The 13,572-nt window shown below is 37.0% G+C and overlaps 1 protein-coding gene across 2 annotated transcripts in view; it reads left to right on the top strand.

The window, feature by feature from the left end:
* Window positions 1-13,572, top strand: part of LOC127425173 (N-terminal EF-hand calcium-binding protein 1-like) — a 70,837-nt gene that overhangs the window by 17,811 nt on the left and 39,454 nt on the right. For both annotated transcript variants that reach the window (XM_051670872.1, XM_051670871.1), the window contains exons 4-5: window positions 4,510-4,535; window positions 4,900-4,997. In XM_051670872.1, the coding sequence (XP_051526832.1) occupies window positions 4,510-4,535; window positions 4,900-4,997 (124 nt within the window). The remainder of the gene's footprint in view (window positions 1-4,509; window positions 4,536-4,899; window positions 4,998-13,572) is intronic.

Below are 13,572 nucleotides of genomic sequence, written 5' to 3'. Positions count from 1 at the left end.
TGCTTCTACAAACATTTGTGAAAGAATGGGCCGCTCTCAGGAGCTCAGTGAATTCCAGCGTGGTACTGTGATAGGATGCCACCTGTGCAACAAGTCCAGTCGTGAAATTTCCTCGCTACTAAATATTCCACAGTCAACTGTCAGTGGTATTATAACAAAGTGGAAGCGATTGGGAATGACAGCAACTCAGCCACGAAGTGGTAGGCCACGTAAAATGACAGAGCGGGGTCAGCGGATGCTGAGGCGCATAGTGCCAACTTTCTGCAGAGTCAATCGCTACAGACCTCCAAAGTTCATGTGGCCTTCAGATTAGCTCAAGAACAGTGCGTAGAGAGCTTCATGGAATGGATTTCCATGGCCGAGCAGCTGCATCCAAGCCATACATCACCAAGTGCAATGCAAAGCGTCGGATGCAGTGGTGTAAAGCACGCCGCCACTGGACTCTAGAGCAGTGAAGACGCGTTCTCTGGAGTGACGAATCACGCTTCTCCATCTGGCAATCTGATGGACGAGTCTGGGTTTGGCGGTTGCCAGGAGAACGGTACTTGTCTGACTGCATTGTGCCAACTGTGAAGTTTGGTGGAGGGGGGATTATGGTGTGGGGTTGTTTTTCAGGAGCTGGGCTTGGCCCCTTAGTTCCAGTGAAAGGAGTTCTGAATGCTTCAGCATACCAAGAGATTTTGGACAATTCCATGCTCCCAACTTTGTGGGAACAGTTTGGGGATGGCCCCTTCCTGTTCCAACATGACTGCGCACCAGTGCACAAAGCAAGGTCCGTAAAGACATGGATGAGCGAGTTTGGTGTGGAAGATCTTGACTGACCTGTACAGAGTCCTGACCTCAACCCGATAGAGCACCTTTGGGATGAATTAGAGCGAAGACTGCGAGCCAGGCCTTCTCGTCCAACATCAGTGTCTGACCTCACAAATGCGCTTCTGGAAGAATGGTCAAAAATTCCCATAAACACACTCCTAAACCTTGTGGAAAGCCTTCCCAGAAGAGTTGAAGCTGTTATAGCTGCAAAGGGTGGGCCAACGTCATATTAAACCCTATGGATTAAGAATAGGATGTCACTTAAGTTCATATGCGTCTAAAGGCAGGTGAGCGAATACTTTTGGCAATATAGTGTATATAAAACAAAATGAAATATCTTGCTTGCATAAGTATTCAACACCTGTGCTGCGGAAGCTGCCAGGTTACACCGATGAAAGAAATCACCCTAACGAGGACACAATTACTTTACCATTGGCATCCACCTGTGAATCATTAAAGTTGCAATCACATTTTCTGGATAAAAAACCCATTGTTAAAGGATCATTAGTCAGGCTGTGAATCTGAAGAAAAATTAAGACCAAAGAGCATTCCACAGAAGTTAGAGATAAAGTAATACAAATGCATAGATTAGGGAAAGGGTACAAAATAATATCCAAATGTTTGGATATCCCAGTGAGCACAGTTGGATCAATAATCAGGAAGTGGAAGCTGCACCACACCACCCAAGCATTGCCAAGAAAATTCCGTCCCTTAAAACTCAGCACTCTAACAAAAAGAGAGGCCAACAATCACTTTAAAGGAGCTACAGAGTTCAATAATTGACTGCAGTCCCTTTTTCTTTAATCTTAGCCCTTTAAAAATCTTTGAATCTGTGATTTCACTTTATCCTAATTTTAAAATAGTATAGTATAGTCTATAGTATTCCTTCTCTTACAGTTTGTTACATAAAAATGTGTGTTTTGTGGCATTTAGTCCACATGTGTTAGCTTTGAGGTCATCTACTCATCTACTAAAGCTAATGAAATTACCTTTTAGCAGATTTAAAATGTCAATTTCTCGTCCTGAAAAATGGACCAAAGATATGAATGACTCACGTCGCACAACACAGATTTTTGTCTAATCAAATGCTCTCAAAAGATGAGAATGTCCCTCTCCCTGCAACTGAGCAGTAACTAGCAGATCATGGTTCATGGCTGTGATATAACAAAAGCTTATTGGTTATTAAAAAAAATAAGGGACAACCCCTTTGTTATGTCCTGATCAAACTATGTTTCAATTACAATCAAGTGTGTAGCCAGGAAATTACTTTTGGGTGGGCCTCAATAAAAATGGATGGGCCAAATGTTTGCCCAAATGTTTTTTCTCCAAAATTACCATAGCAACATAAAGGCAGCACATTCAATCAGTTCTTTCACACTTTCAGGAAGCAGAATTTATGCATTTTTTCACTATTTTATAAATATATATTTCAGTAAAAAAATATTCTTTAATATTCCGGGTGGGCCTGGGTCTACGTTGGGTGGGGCAGGCTCACCCCGGCCCACCCTTGGCTACGCCACTGATTACAATACATACAATACAGGACAGAAACTGGCACTCGTCAAGCGATTTCATGGGGTCTTTGAGTATTATCCTTCCCTCTAGTCAGTGGTGGACCCTGCATACTCAACATATTTGCCAAGACCAACATTGTATAAGACTGATATCCTAAAATCAGCTCTATCCAACTTATTAAAGTGTAATATTTAGGTGTGAGAAGAGCTCAGTCAAGTTACAAGAGACAGTTCAGCTCCATACTAAAAAGAGGTGTGAAAGTTAGGGATTTACTAATAATAGTGATTTTAGCAATTCCCATTTTAATGACAGCTATTTCAATTCCTGTAGCCTATAATCCTTTTAATTTAACCACTGTAAACTAAGATCAAACAATTATTGCTTCATTAAACAAAATCAAATTGATTACTATTGCGTTATGAGGTGTGTCTTGTTATTGTGTAATATCTCTAGGAGTGAGTTGAAATGAGAGGAGATATGAAAATCATTGACAGTGTAGAGTTCCTCTGACCTCATTGATCTGTTCTCTCAGTCTGTTTATCGAGGGCTTTACCCCCTGCTAAGAGGTCTAGCCCAGGCAGTTAGCAGTTCAGCCATGACACAAGGCCTCCTGTGACGATGTTTTATCCAGCAGGTCTCACAATAGTTATTCCTTGCTGTTCCCACTCTCTGCCATAGACTCTAAACTCTAGACAACCAATGAATTCAGTCATTGCCTGCAGACAACTGCCAAACACTGAAAATCTTCCACCTACGTGAAAATGGAATTAAACTGCTAATCACTGTGACTCTGTGAAACTAACGAAAATGATCTCAAATTTGCCACATTTCTCGCAACCAAAAATAATATACGTCGACATAAGTGAGTTGTACATTACTGTTATCAAAGCCTGATATACAAATCTTAAAAAACAAAGCAAAACAACATTGCAGCTTTAATGCAAGCTTAGGAAAGCACATATAGGGGAGACTGGTGCTAGCTGACACATGGGGTCATATAATAATAATAATAATAATTGTATTTATTTATCACACATTATACATTTGCACATATACAGTGAAATTCTTTTTTTCACATATCCCAGCTAAGCTGGGGTCATAGTGCAGGGGCACCATATCATGGCTGACCCTGCACTATGACCCCAGCTTAGCTGGGATATGTGAAAAAAAGAATCAGTGCAGGGTCAGCCATGATATGTTGCCCCTGGAGCAGATAGGGTCAAGGGCCTTGCTCAAGGGCCCAACAGTGGCATCTTGGCAGTACTGGGGCTTGAACCCCTGACCTTCTGATCAGTAACCCAGAGCCTTAACTGCTGAGCCACCACTGCCCCATATATGACATATATAGGGGCTATATCTCAATAACTAGAAGGTATAAAATAAAGTTTTGTATGTCATGCCTTGGGCTCCCTGGCCTGAAGCAAAGGAGGGAGGAGTGTGGAAAGGAGGAGGGTGGGGCCGGGCTGTGATGATGCACGCCCGGCCCCTAATCAGGCTAATTAAGCCCACGAGAGGGATAAAGGCAGCCGGAGGTGGCAGTTTGGGAGAGAGAGAGCTACAGGCAGCTGCCCTGTATACATTTGTGTTATATTTCTTTTGCTTTAAGTTAATCATTAAATGATTATTTATATTGTCTCACCTCTTCCTTTGCCTTTTACCCTGTTACAGTCAGTTTTGCCACAGTGCTGTTACATTGGAAATTTAAGCTTTTTTGTTACCAAGGCTTTAAAGTATGTGTATATGCATAAATTAACTTCTAAAAATAAAACTGAGAAATGTTCAGTGGAGTAAAAAGTGGAACAACTAGCCCTGGCCCAGCCTACCATAAACACACACTTGGGACACATTATATTCCTATATTCTCAGTGTGTAAGATTACAGTCTGCTTTCTCTCACTGCCTTGGGTATCTAATCAGGGCAGAGTTGAGACATGGAGTTGTCAGTGTTGGCTAGTGGGTCTTACCCAGGGTCAGAGTCTAGCTGTCTGACGATGACCCTCTCTCATTAGGCACACATCACATTCCCAGAGGACCCCACTTTGAGCAAGATGCTGCCCGCATAGCTTGCAATCACCACACAACATTAGATCACATTTAAATTTAACTGAGATGTCTTCTATCATGTTGTTATGTTCATGTTATGTAAAAGAAATAAACTTGTTTATTTATTATCTACTTTTAGCAATGTGGACACGGATGAACTCTGTGGTAAGAGTTAACACTTATTATTGAAAACATCAAAACTACCATTAAAATTGTGCTTGACATGCAATTGCGCAGTTTATGGTAATTTAAAAAAGCGAATCGAAAGTGTATTGTAATAATACCACACGAACTGCACTGTTTTATGTACAGTATTATAATGAAACATGCAAAAATATATTTGTTTAATATATATATATAATTTTATACATTAGCTCTCAATTGTTGCTTTGAACATTGTCAATAAAGGTGCAAATGTTAATGCTAATGCCTAGATTATAATGACATTATATTATACTGTTTTGTTGATGCTGTGTTGAAACCGTGTTATATGTATTTTAATATTGCACACGGTCTTCCTTTCTTTTAGAATACTTTTCTCAGCACCTTGGAGAATATGAAAATGTCCTTGCTGCCCTGGAAGACCTGAACGTCTCCATACTGAAAGCCATGGACAAAACCAAGAAGGTGAGCCGCCTACTAAACTTACTCTGCATTGCAGTATTCAACAAATGGAAATGACCTCAATTATACAGTTGACCGAGACCACGTCTATCAGAAAAGATGGACATTTTCTTTTATTATCCTCAGACTGAAATCATTGATTACTAAGTGTTCTTGATCATAACGCTTTGCCTCTGTGTATTTATGTAGGAGATGTTTCTGTGTACTTGTTTTCTCTCTCAGTACAATATAGATGTGATGCCTGTGAGCACTAAAATTTGTATTCTGCATTCATACCTTGCGGCTGTCAGTGTCTTTTCTTAATCACTCACAGCATGTTCTGAGTCGTAATAAAGCTGTTCACAGCGCTTAGACGATGGATGTTCACTAGCTCAAACTCAAATCTTTTTGACAGAAATACAGTACCATGCTGCACGCAACCTGTCTGAAAAAATGCTGCATGAGATATGATGTTTTTTTTTTGTTCCAATTATTAGTTTTTAAATATTAATTTGATTAATTTACCAAATATTTAATACTATAAAAAATTTGGATAAGAATAAATGACTGTAGATAAAATGAATCTAAAGTGGTTCTTCTCTTTAATTTGCTGCAAATAAATATAAATAAATTTAATACCAAAAATCTGTTTAATCATTATTTTCAAGCCCTATCTTCAAAGTTGCAATCTGAGCCATGTTAACTATAAAATTATTTATATTATATTATATTATATTATATTACATTATATTATAATTTAATCTTTACAAATTTATATATCAAATTAAGTTATTCTCCTGAGACCCGATCGTGACTTCTGTGTGCATTTTCCATTTCCCTTTTTGATTTGTAACTAGTAGCGCCTAATAAACATGAAAAAAACAAAAAGCAAATATTTCCCTAAAAATTTATGCCCACATATATCAAGCTATAGAAAGTCAGATTTTTTTTTTTTTTTATCAAATAGTTTATTATGTTTCCAGGAGTGTTGGTTATTCATGTTTTTGAGACGTTACAGACATTACATCAGAAATTAGCAAAATTAATTCTGATTCAAAATAATGGCCAGCATCATCCAATCACTGCCAACCATGTTAAAATTAAATTATACATGATTGTGGCAGCGGGGGCGTGGTCAAGCATCTCTCCGGAGAGAGAAAAAGCGGTAAGGGCGCTTACACCTGAGCTAAATTATGTATAACACCTGTCTCTAATTTCAGTGAGCACGGGGAGAGCGGCATAAATAGAGACACACCGCAAATAGGAGGGAGAGAGAGCCTGGGCACGACAGACCCGAGCAAGAAGCTAGGAGTTTCTTTACAAATGTTGAGAGTTTATTTTTGTGAAGCGGTGTGCGATTGATGATTAACTTTGTGCTGCAGAGAGAGAGAAAATAAACTATAACCTGAACCAGGAAAACTGCTTCTCGTCTCCTCTTTACAATGATAAATTCTGAATCTATGTACTGATTACCATTGTCCCATGTCTACTAAACTGTTGAGTGATCCAAACATCATCTGCAGCCTGAAACGTTTGGTCATATTTTAGGAGTGAATGTACTTAGCTGCATAGGAAAGCTATAGGATGTTCCCTATTTAATGAATGACTTAACCTCCAGTGTGCTGTCTGCACTGGTTTCAGAACAGTTCGAGATGCACCTTATTTTCATCCAAACTCCATATTAAGCCACTTGAAGCTAAATGTTTTTCTCAAGGGTTTTTTTCCCCTGTGAAAATGCACAATAAATATAACATTTCCAATGAAAAACTAGTGCTATTGTCTACAATAGTGTACCTTGTGTTTAGCAGCGTGCCGTTTCGGAATAAATTGCTCAAATTTAAAAAATGGCATATTGGATTATACTGGAAACTCCACTGTGGTCGGCGCCATGTGGTTTGGTCACATGACTTCTGATCTGAGATCAGTCAGTTTAAATGCATTTAAATTATGCATTGCGTTTAGCGATATCCATGCAGAAGGATGCGGGCTCACACAAGGTTAAATATTAAATTAAATTAATTTCCATAAAATGTTCATATACAAAGATTTAATAGAGTTGATCAGTATGTAAGATTTGAATTATGAACATAAATTATAAAAATAGTTACACAATTAATATGAATTAATACTAGATTGCCTCAATATTTTAACTTCAATTTATAACTTAAAGGTGAAGTGTGCCATTTCTGCAGCACTAGTATCACTAGACAGAATTGCAAAAATAGTGACCTGTTTTAAAACAGGTTTCCCAAACACTCCCCCATCTATCTTTGGTTGAAAAACAGATAGAAGAACTCATGCCATTGATTGAGCCAATGTTGCTGTGTTGGGATGCTCAAACAAACAGAGCAATGTTTTGATTGCACCACAGAGCCACAGTGTTTACACTGTTCGGAGAAATCAACCTGCAAATGTCTTTACTTATAGCTGTTTCAGCATATTAAGCTGATAAAGGAAAAAGTATTTTAACATCAGAAAAAAAAAATAACACACTTTGCCTTTAAATCTGTATACTTATTGCATCATATTTATTATTATTATTACTTAAGTAGTTTGCATATCAAACTCAGCTAAACACCAAAGAGATTTTAATATGCTGTTGCTTGGATGTTATACCCACGCTGTATGCTTATTTATCTGCTTACAGGTTTATTGTTCATTTGACTGGCTCAGCTCCTGCTTATAGAGTTGTGTAGTATTGTCAGTGGTTATCAGCCCTGACAGTCTGGTCAGAGTAGCAGCATTTATCTTTTAGAGACTCACACCCTTGTTATCAGAACAGTCCACACTGACCGTCAGAGGAATGTTCAGGTACAAGCTGCGTGCTCCAGTTCCCGCAGAGCTATTTAACTGAGCTGGTCTGCACAGATAATGAATTAGCCACGCACCGTTTCCAGGCCCAGCAGACCTGCCACTTAATGCAGGTGAGCATCTGAGGAATAGAATCGTCTGGATAAAGGGCAGTGCTGTGTCATTTCATTATGCCCTCTTGATTAGAGAGGCAGACAGAGGAAGTTGAAACCTGAATAATGAGTTCAAGGGGATTTTTTGGTGGAAAAATATTGCCGTTTTCTCTGTCTTGCTTCCATGTTTTACATGCGTGATAACATTTTATCTTTTTGATCTGAAACTAAATACCATGTAAGCCACTATTGCTGATATCAAATCAATATATTTAAATGGCAAATTCTCTGGGATTCTGTGTGGATAGAATGGGAATTATAGCCATTTAACATTAAAAAGCTATTATTTACATAAAATGGCAAATAATCAGACTCTTTCATTGTTGTTGATTTACTAACAATTTTAAAACATGATTAATCATTTAAGAACTTTTGCTTAAAGTTATATCAAACACCACAAAAAACCTATTAGCCTACAATAATAAATGTCACATTCAGCTTGGTTATTATTTAGTGAGGTTGAATACTGTTCTTCAGTACTTCAGTCGAATGTGTGCTGCGACTGCTTACACTTTTCAGCTTTTCTACTCATGTTCAAATGAGTAGAAAGTCCCTTAAAATTGGTTTTGGTGGTGTAGCCTACTATTCTAGTTGATTCCATGATGTTAAATAAAATTTTTGACTAAAATTATAACCAGTTCATTTTGATGTAATCATGCAAAGCACATTTAAGGTACAATATTTTTTTCAGTGTATTTACCAACACATTATTCCCCCTTTTTTCCCTCTTGAAGCTTTATTAATTTTCATGCCAAATAATAAAACGATTAGTGTTATAAACACTTAGGATTGATGTTTTTCTGTAATAGACATATGCAAATTTGTTTGTTAGAACTATTTTCTATGAGAAATTGCTGTCTGTTTAGATTGCTGTCATTTTCAGACCTACTGATGAGAGAGCGGATCAAATTGCTGCTTTTTTGTTTAAATACTTAGGTTCTTTAACAGATGCTGTCTTTGTTCAGCTACAATTTAATTTTGATTTTATACTATTCAGAATGTTCAAATAGCATAAGCAATAACAAGTGTTAGGTAAGTTACTTAAAATAGTAATCCACTACAAATTTCTAATTATTTATATAAAATTGTAATCAGATTACTTTACTAATTACTTCATTAAAAAATAATCAGATGACTAATTAATTTACTTTTAAGTTACTTTCTAAAACACTTTTCCACTCAACAAATTCTAAATAATGTCTATATTTCTTTTTTGTTCATTGTTGTACACAACTCATAAACTCAGCACATCACATTTCTCTTTCACAATGACTCATTACGGTGCCATAATTCATGTATTCTACATAAATAATATATTAGAAATAAGCAGAACCCTATAATGGACTAGAGATCTGCAACCCGACCTGGGCCCGATGGGACCTGGGAACCCGACGGTTTTCGGGCCGGTTCGGGTCAGTTTTTCAAGTAAGACTTCAAGTTCAGTTTGGGTTCGAGTTTGCAATTAATGAAAAAATAAACAGGCTTCCTGAACTTGTTTCGAAGAGTTAGGGGCCGTTCACACCGAACTTGTTTTTGCGCACGTCTGTTCTGTTTTCCCATTGTTTAAACACTTTCTGGACGAATGTCTTTGACATTTGCACCATGTCTCGCTTTTTCTTCAGCGTCTCGCACAGGACCGGCATATTTTAAACACCATGTCAAGTTAAAAAGACTTCAAATTGTCATGTTGAGACACCTGCGCTCTGTTACATTCTGTGCGCTGCGTCTAGATTGTTTTTAGCGCAGGTGTCACAAAGATTCAACAATCTAAACAAGTTCATGCTGCATAGAGGGGACTGTTGCAGTGTTTCATTTTATTCCAGATTGTTCTGCACCAAGTGAAGTTTCAGTGCATAAACGGTAAGGCAGTGCTTTTTTCCGTTCTGCTCTAGTGTATGTGTATGTTTACTGTTTCAGTACTGTTACGAATGTTGTCTATATGCTTACATAAAATACAGCCTATTGCAACAGTTCTTGCTAGGAGAAGAAATTAGATAGTAAGTAATTTCGGGTTCGGGTCGGGTTCAGGCTTAAAATCTTATGGTATCGTTTGGGCCGGGTAGGGTCAGGCCACATGGTCTCGGGTTCAGGTTTAATTTTAAGGCCCATGCAGGCCTCTATAATGTACTTAAAATTAATTAAATTAATTGAAAGTCATTAACTGTAATCTGATTACAAGAATTTAAAATGTAATGCATTACACTTTTTTACTTAAAAGTAATTACTTTGTAATTAGATTACACCCAACACTGGCAATAACATACCATTCATTTAGAAGCGTGACCAATTCATTCATATTTTGAATATCGTGACGGAAAGAAAAGGGAGAATAGATATTATTTAAATTTCACAGCTTGCAGCGCTTAAAATAAAATATTTAACAGCCATGTACTTTTTCCATGGATATACTTGTCATAATTTCAAGCATGTTTCTCAACTAGTTTTGCTTCAGGAGCCAGATTTGGCATCAAGTGGAGACCCAACACAGAACCAAAATTGTTCCAAAAAATGTCCTTAATTCCACACATTTTCAATTATTTATATACTTATTAATTTATTAGTAGTACTCTATTAATATAACTGGGACAAGTCACCCTGTGGTTGGCACAAACCATGTTTTTCTTGTTTTAACCCATATTTAATGTAGCCTGGTCGTATTTTCATTTCAGTTCTGTTCATGGTTTTCAAGAATGAGGACATGTCAGTTAATCTTGGCATATGAAATTTGGCTTGCTTCTACCAAGTGATGTTGTAGAGTTTGATCTATAGTATATAAGTTCATAAGCCTATTTATTTTGCTGTCCTGGCTATGCATGATTATATTGTTATTTGCAATTAGCATTTTTTCTACAACCAAATTTTGGGTCACACCTTACCAGTTTAGAACCACTGATTTCCAGCACTACATCTATGTGATCAAGTGGTCACAAAATTTAATAAAGGACAAAAACACGTTTCTAGGTATGAAAGTGCCAAGGAAAAATAAAAAATATACATATTGTGTCAGTGGAATAATCTAACCAAACAGTGAAAAGACATAACCAGACAAGAAAACCGGTGAAGATGAATAACAGTAGTATCTACAATTCAGTTACTGCATATCCTAGACACTACAGTATATTACACTCTGTTGAGGAAACTTGGCAAATAATAAAAATATTATATCCTTATTTCACGGAAAAGCAAAGGCAATTCTTTCCAATTTCCTCGTAAATTATTCAGATTGCAATGGCTTATAAATTTTCAATGACCATAAAATCATTCATCTAAGGTTCATTGTGACTACTGAGAAAAAATAGATGTTATCAAAGGCCTGCATAAAATACATCACCAAGTGTCATTTTTCTGTAGTCTCTCTCTTCGTGCTAGTTGGTGATGTGTAAATTTCTATTGCATGGACTCCATTAGTGTTGTGTGTGTGTGTGTGTGTGTGTGTGTGTTGCATAGTGCTATGAGTGGGTGGGCAACCAGCTGCTATGATGCATTTGGTCTCTGCCCTCAGGCCCTTCTACAAACAGCAAACACACATCTGAACGTCTAATATGTGGGTGCTGGATTGGTATCATCCAGCCAATTTCTCTTGCCTTTAGTTTGCAGGTGAAGTCATGACAGATTACTAATCTGAATATTAAAAATAGCTATTTCTTTGTTTTTCACCATTATGATTTTCTTTTCAGATGTTTTCAAGGAGTGTGACATAGTTTTTAATGTTTAAATGCGCCGTTACGTAATTAGCTTGTGGTTGTGTAAACAGATGGAAATGCCAGTCACAAGCACAACAGTTGAAAGATTAAAAATCTAGAGGTTATTTGTATCTTTGTGTGTGTGTGTGTGTGTGTGTGTGTATGTATGTATATATATATATTATATATATAGATGCTTTTATCCGAAGGGATTTACAAAATGAGGAACATAAGCATTTCGAAAATACAAAAGCCAACAAAATCCACAGTATTGCACTGCCAGGTTCTAATAGTAGCTGGAGAAATATATAGAAGTTAGAGCAGAAGAAAGACACCGATGAAAGAAACAGACACATAGAGTTTTTTTTAATTATTTTTTAATTATTTAAAAAAAAATATATTTTTATTGAAAGCAAGTGCCTTATGCTTGTGGACTGATTAAGTGCTCATGGAAGAGATATTGTAACAATGGAACCTGCCATTAAAAAGCCTATTTAAGCTTTTCAGCAAAATATAAACAGTAAAACAATTATAAAACACAAATTAATTGATGAAAAGGTACAAATGTAAAAGGTAACATACAAAAATTGCAAACCATTGTTTTGGCCAAAAAAAAAAAAAAAAAAAGTATAATTAGTGCTGTCAGTCAATTAAAGTTTTTAATTGTGATTAATCTCATAATTTTTGAAAGTGCTGAAATTTGACTCTAAATATAATTCTTTTCTTGTTAAAATGCATTTATTTCCTTCTTAGGAAAGAAAACAAAACAATATGTAACAAATTAATGCTTAATTAAAATGTTCCGAACAAAGCCTTCCACAGTATAAAGACAGAAATGCACTGAAATAGCACCAATTCAAGTAAAATTAAACGTTTCACAAAATCTAAGTGGGAGTTTGACAACTGAAAGAACTAGTCCCCACATAGTTTGCATATTCATTGCAATGCGCATTAAATCTCTTAAACTCTCATCCTCCACAATATTAATCAGTGGGCAGACTATGGCTATCCGCTTTGTAACAGCAATTGTGAAGCCGTATTCATGATTCACGTCAGGGTGTCAACGCCAGCGTCAAGCACCGCTTTGAAATCCACATGAAACATACTTGCAGACAAAAACATCTCATTCTGCATTTTGGTGATAGTTAAGACATGACATGCTTCTGTGTTAATTAAAATACTTAAAATACTTACTTATGCTGAAAAATACTTTTTCTATCACAAGTCCCATCTGGGGGACTCCGGGTGGACACATCACAAAGGTCCTGCCCTTCCATCCGGTGTTTATACTGGTTTATGCTGTATTAATGGTAAATATGTTAACCCTTAAATGCATGGTAATTTTCCCAAACACTCTTACATATTCAGGTTTTTAGAGACCCGGCACTTATATCCAAGGACGGATTAAGAACTGAGAGGCCCATGGGCTGGTACACCATGGAGGCCCCCCATGACTTGACTATGTTCATCTTTATGTGGTACAGGATTCTTGGCAGATTTGATTGGATTTCTCAAATTGATGGAAGAAAAGATTAGAGCAATGTCTTAAGGCCAATTATATGTAGCCTACATATTAAACATGAACCGTTCATAAATCATGCGTTATTATTAGCAAAATCAGTATTCTTTTATTCTGCACGTGTAAGGTCTTCAACCGATCTGAGTTCGACGGTACCCGACAAACCTACAGGTTTTGGGCCAGGTTTGGGTCAGTTTTTCAAGTAGGCTATATGGCGAGTTATGGGCTGTTCACGCGTGCGTCTGCACTGTTTTTCAATTGTTTTTCGAGGCCATATAAAAATGCACTGGACGGATGTCTTTGATCATTGTGCCACAACTCACTTTTTTCAGCATACCGCGCAGGACTGTCGCATTTTTTAGACACTGTATTAAGTTTAAAAGAACTCCAATAATTATAAATGCATCTCGAGACACCTGTGTTCTGTTTCACCA

Source organism: Myxocyprinus asiaticus, chromosome 34 (genome assembly GCF_019703515.2).
Source record: "Myxocyprinus asiaticus isolate MX2 ecotype Aquarium Trade chromosome 34, UBuf_Myxa_2, whole genome shotgun sequence".
Lineage (NCBI taxonomy): Eukaryota > Metazoa > Chordata > Actinopteri > Cypriniformes > Catostomidae > Myxocyprinus > Myxocyprinus asiaticus.
The sequence above is the reverse complement of the archived record's forward strand: the minus strand, read 5'-3'. Positions and strand labels throughout refer to the sequence as shown.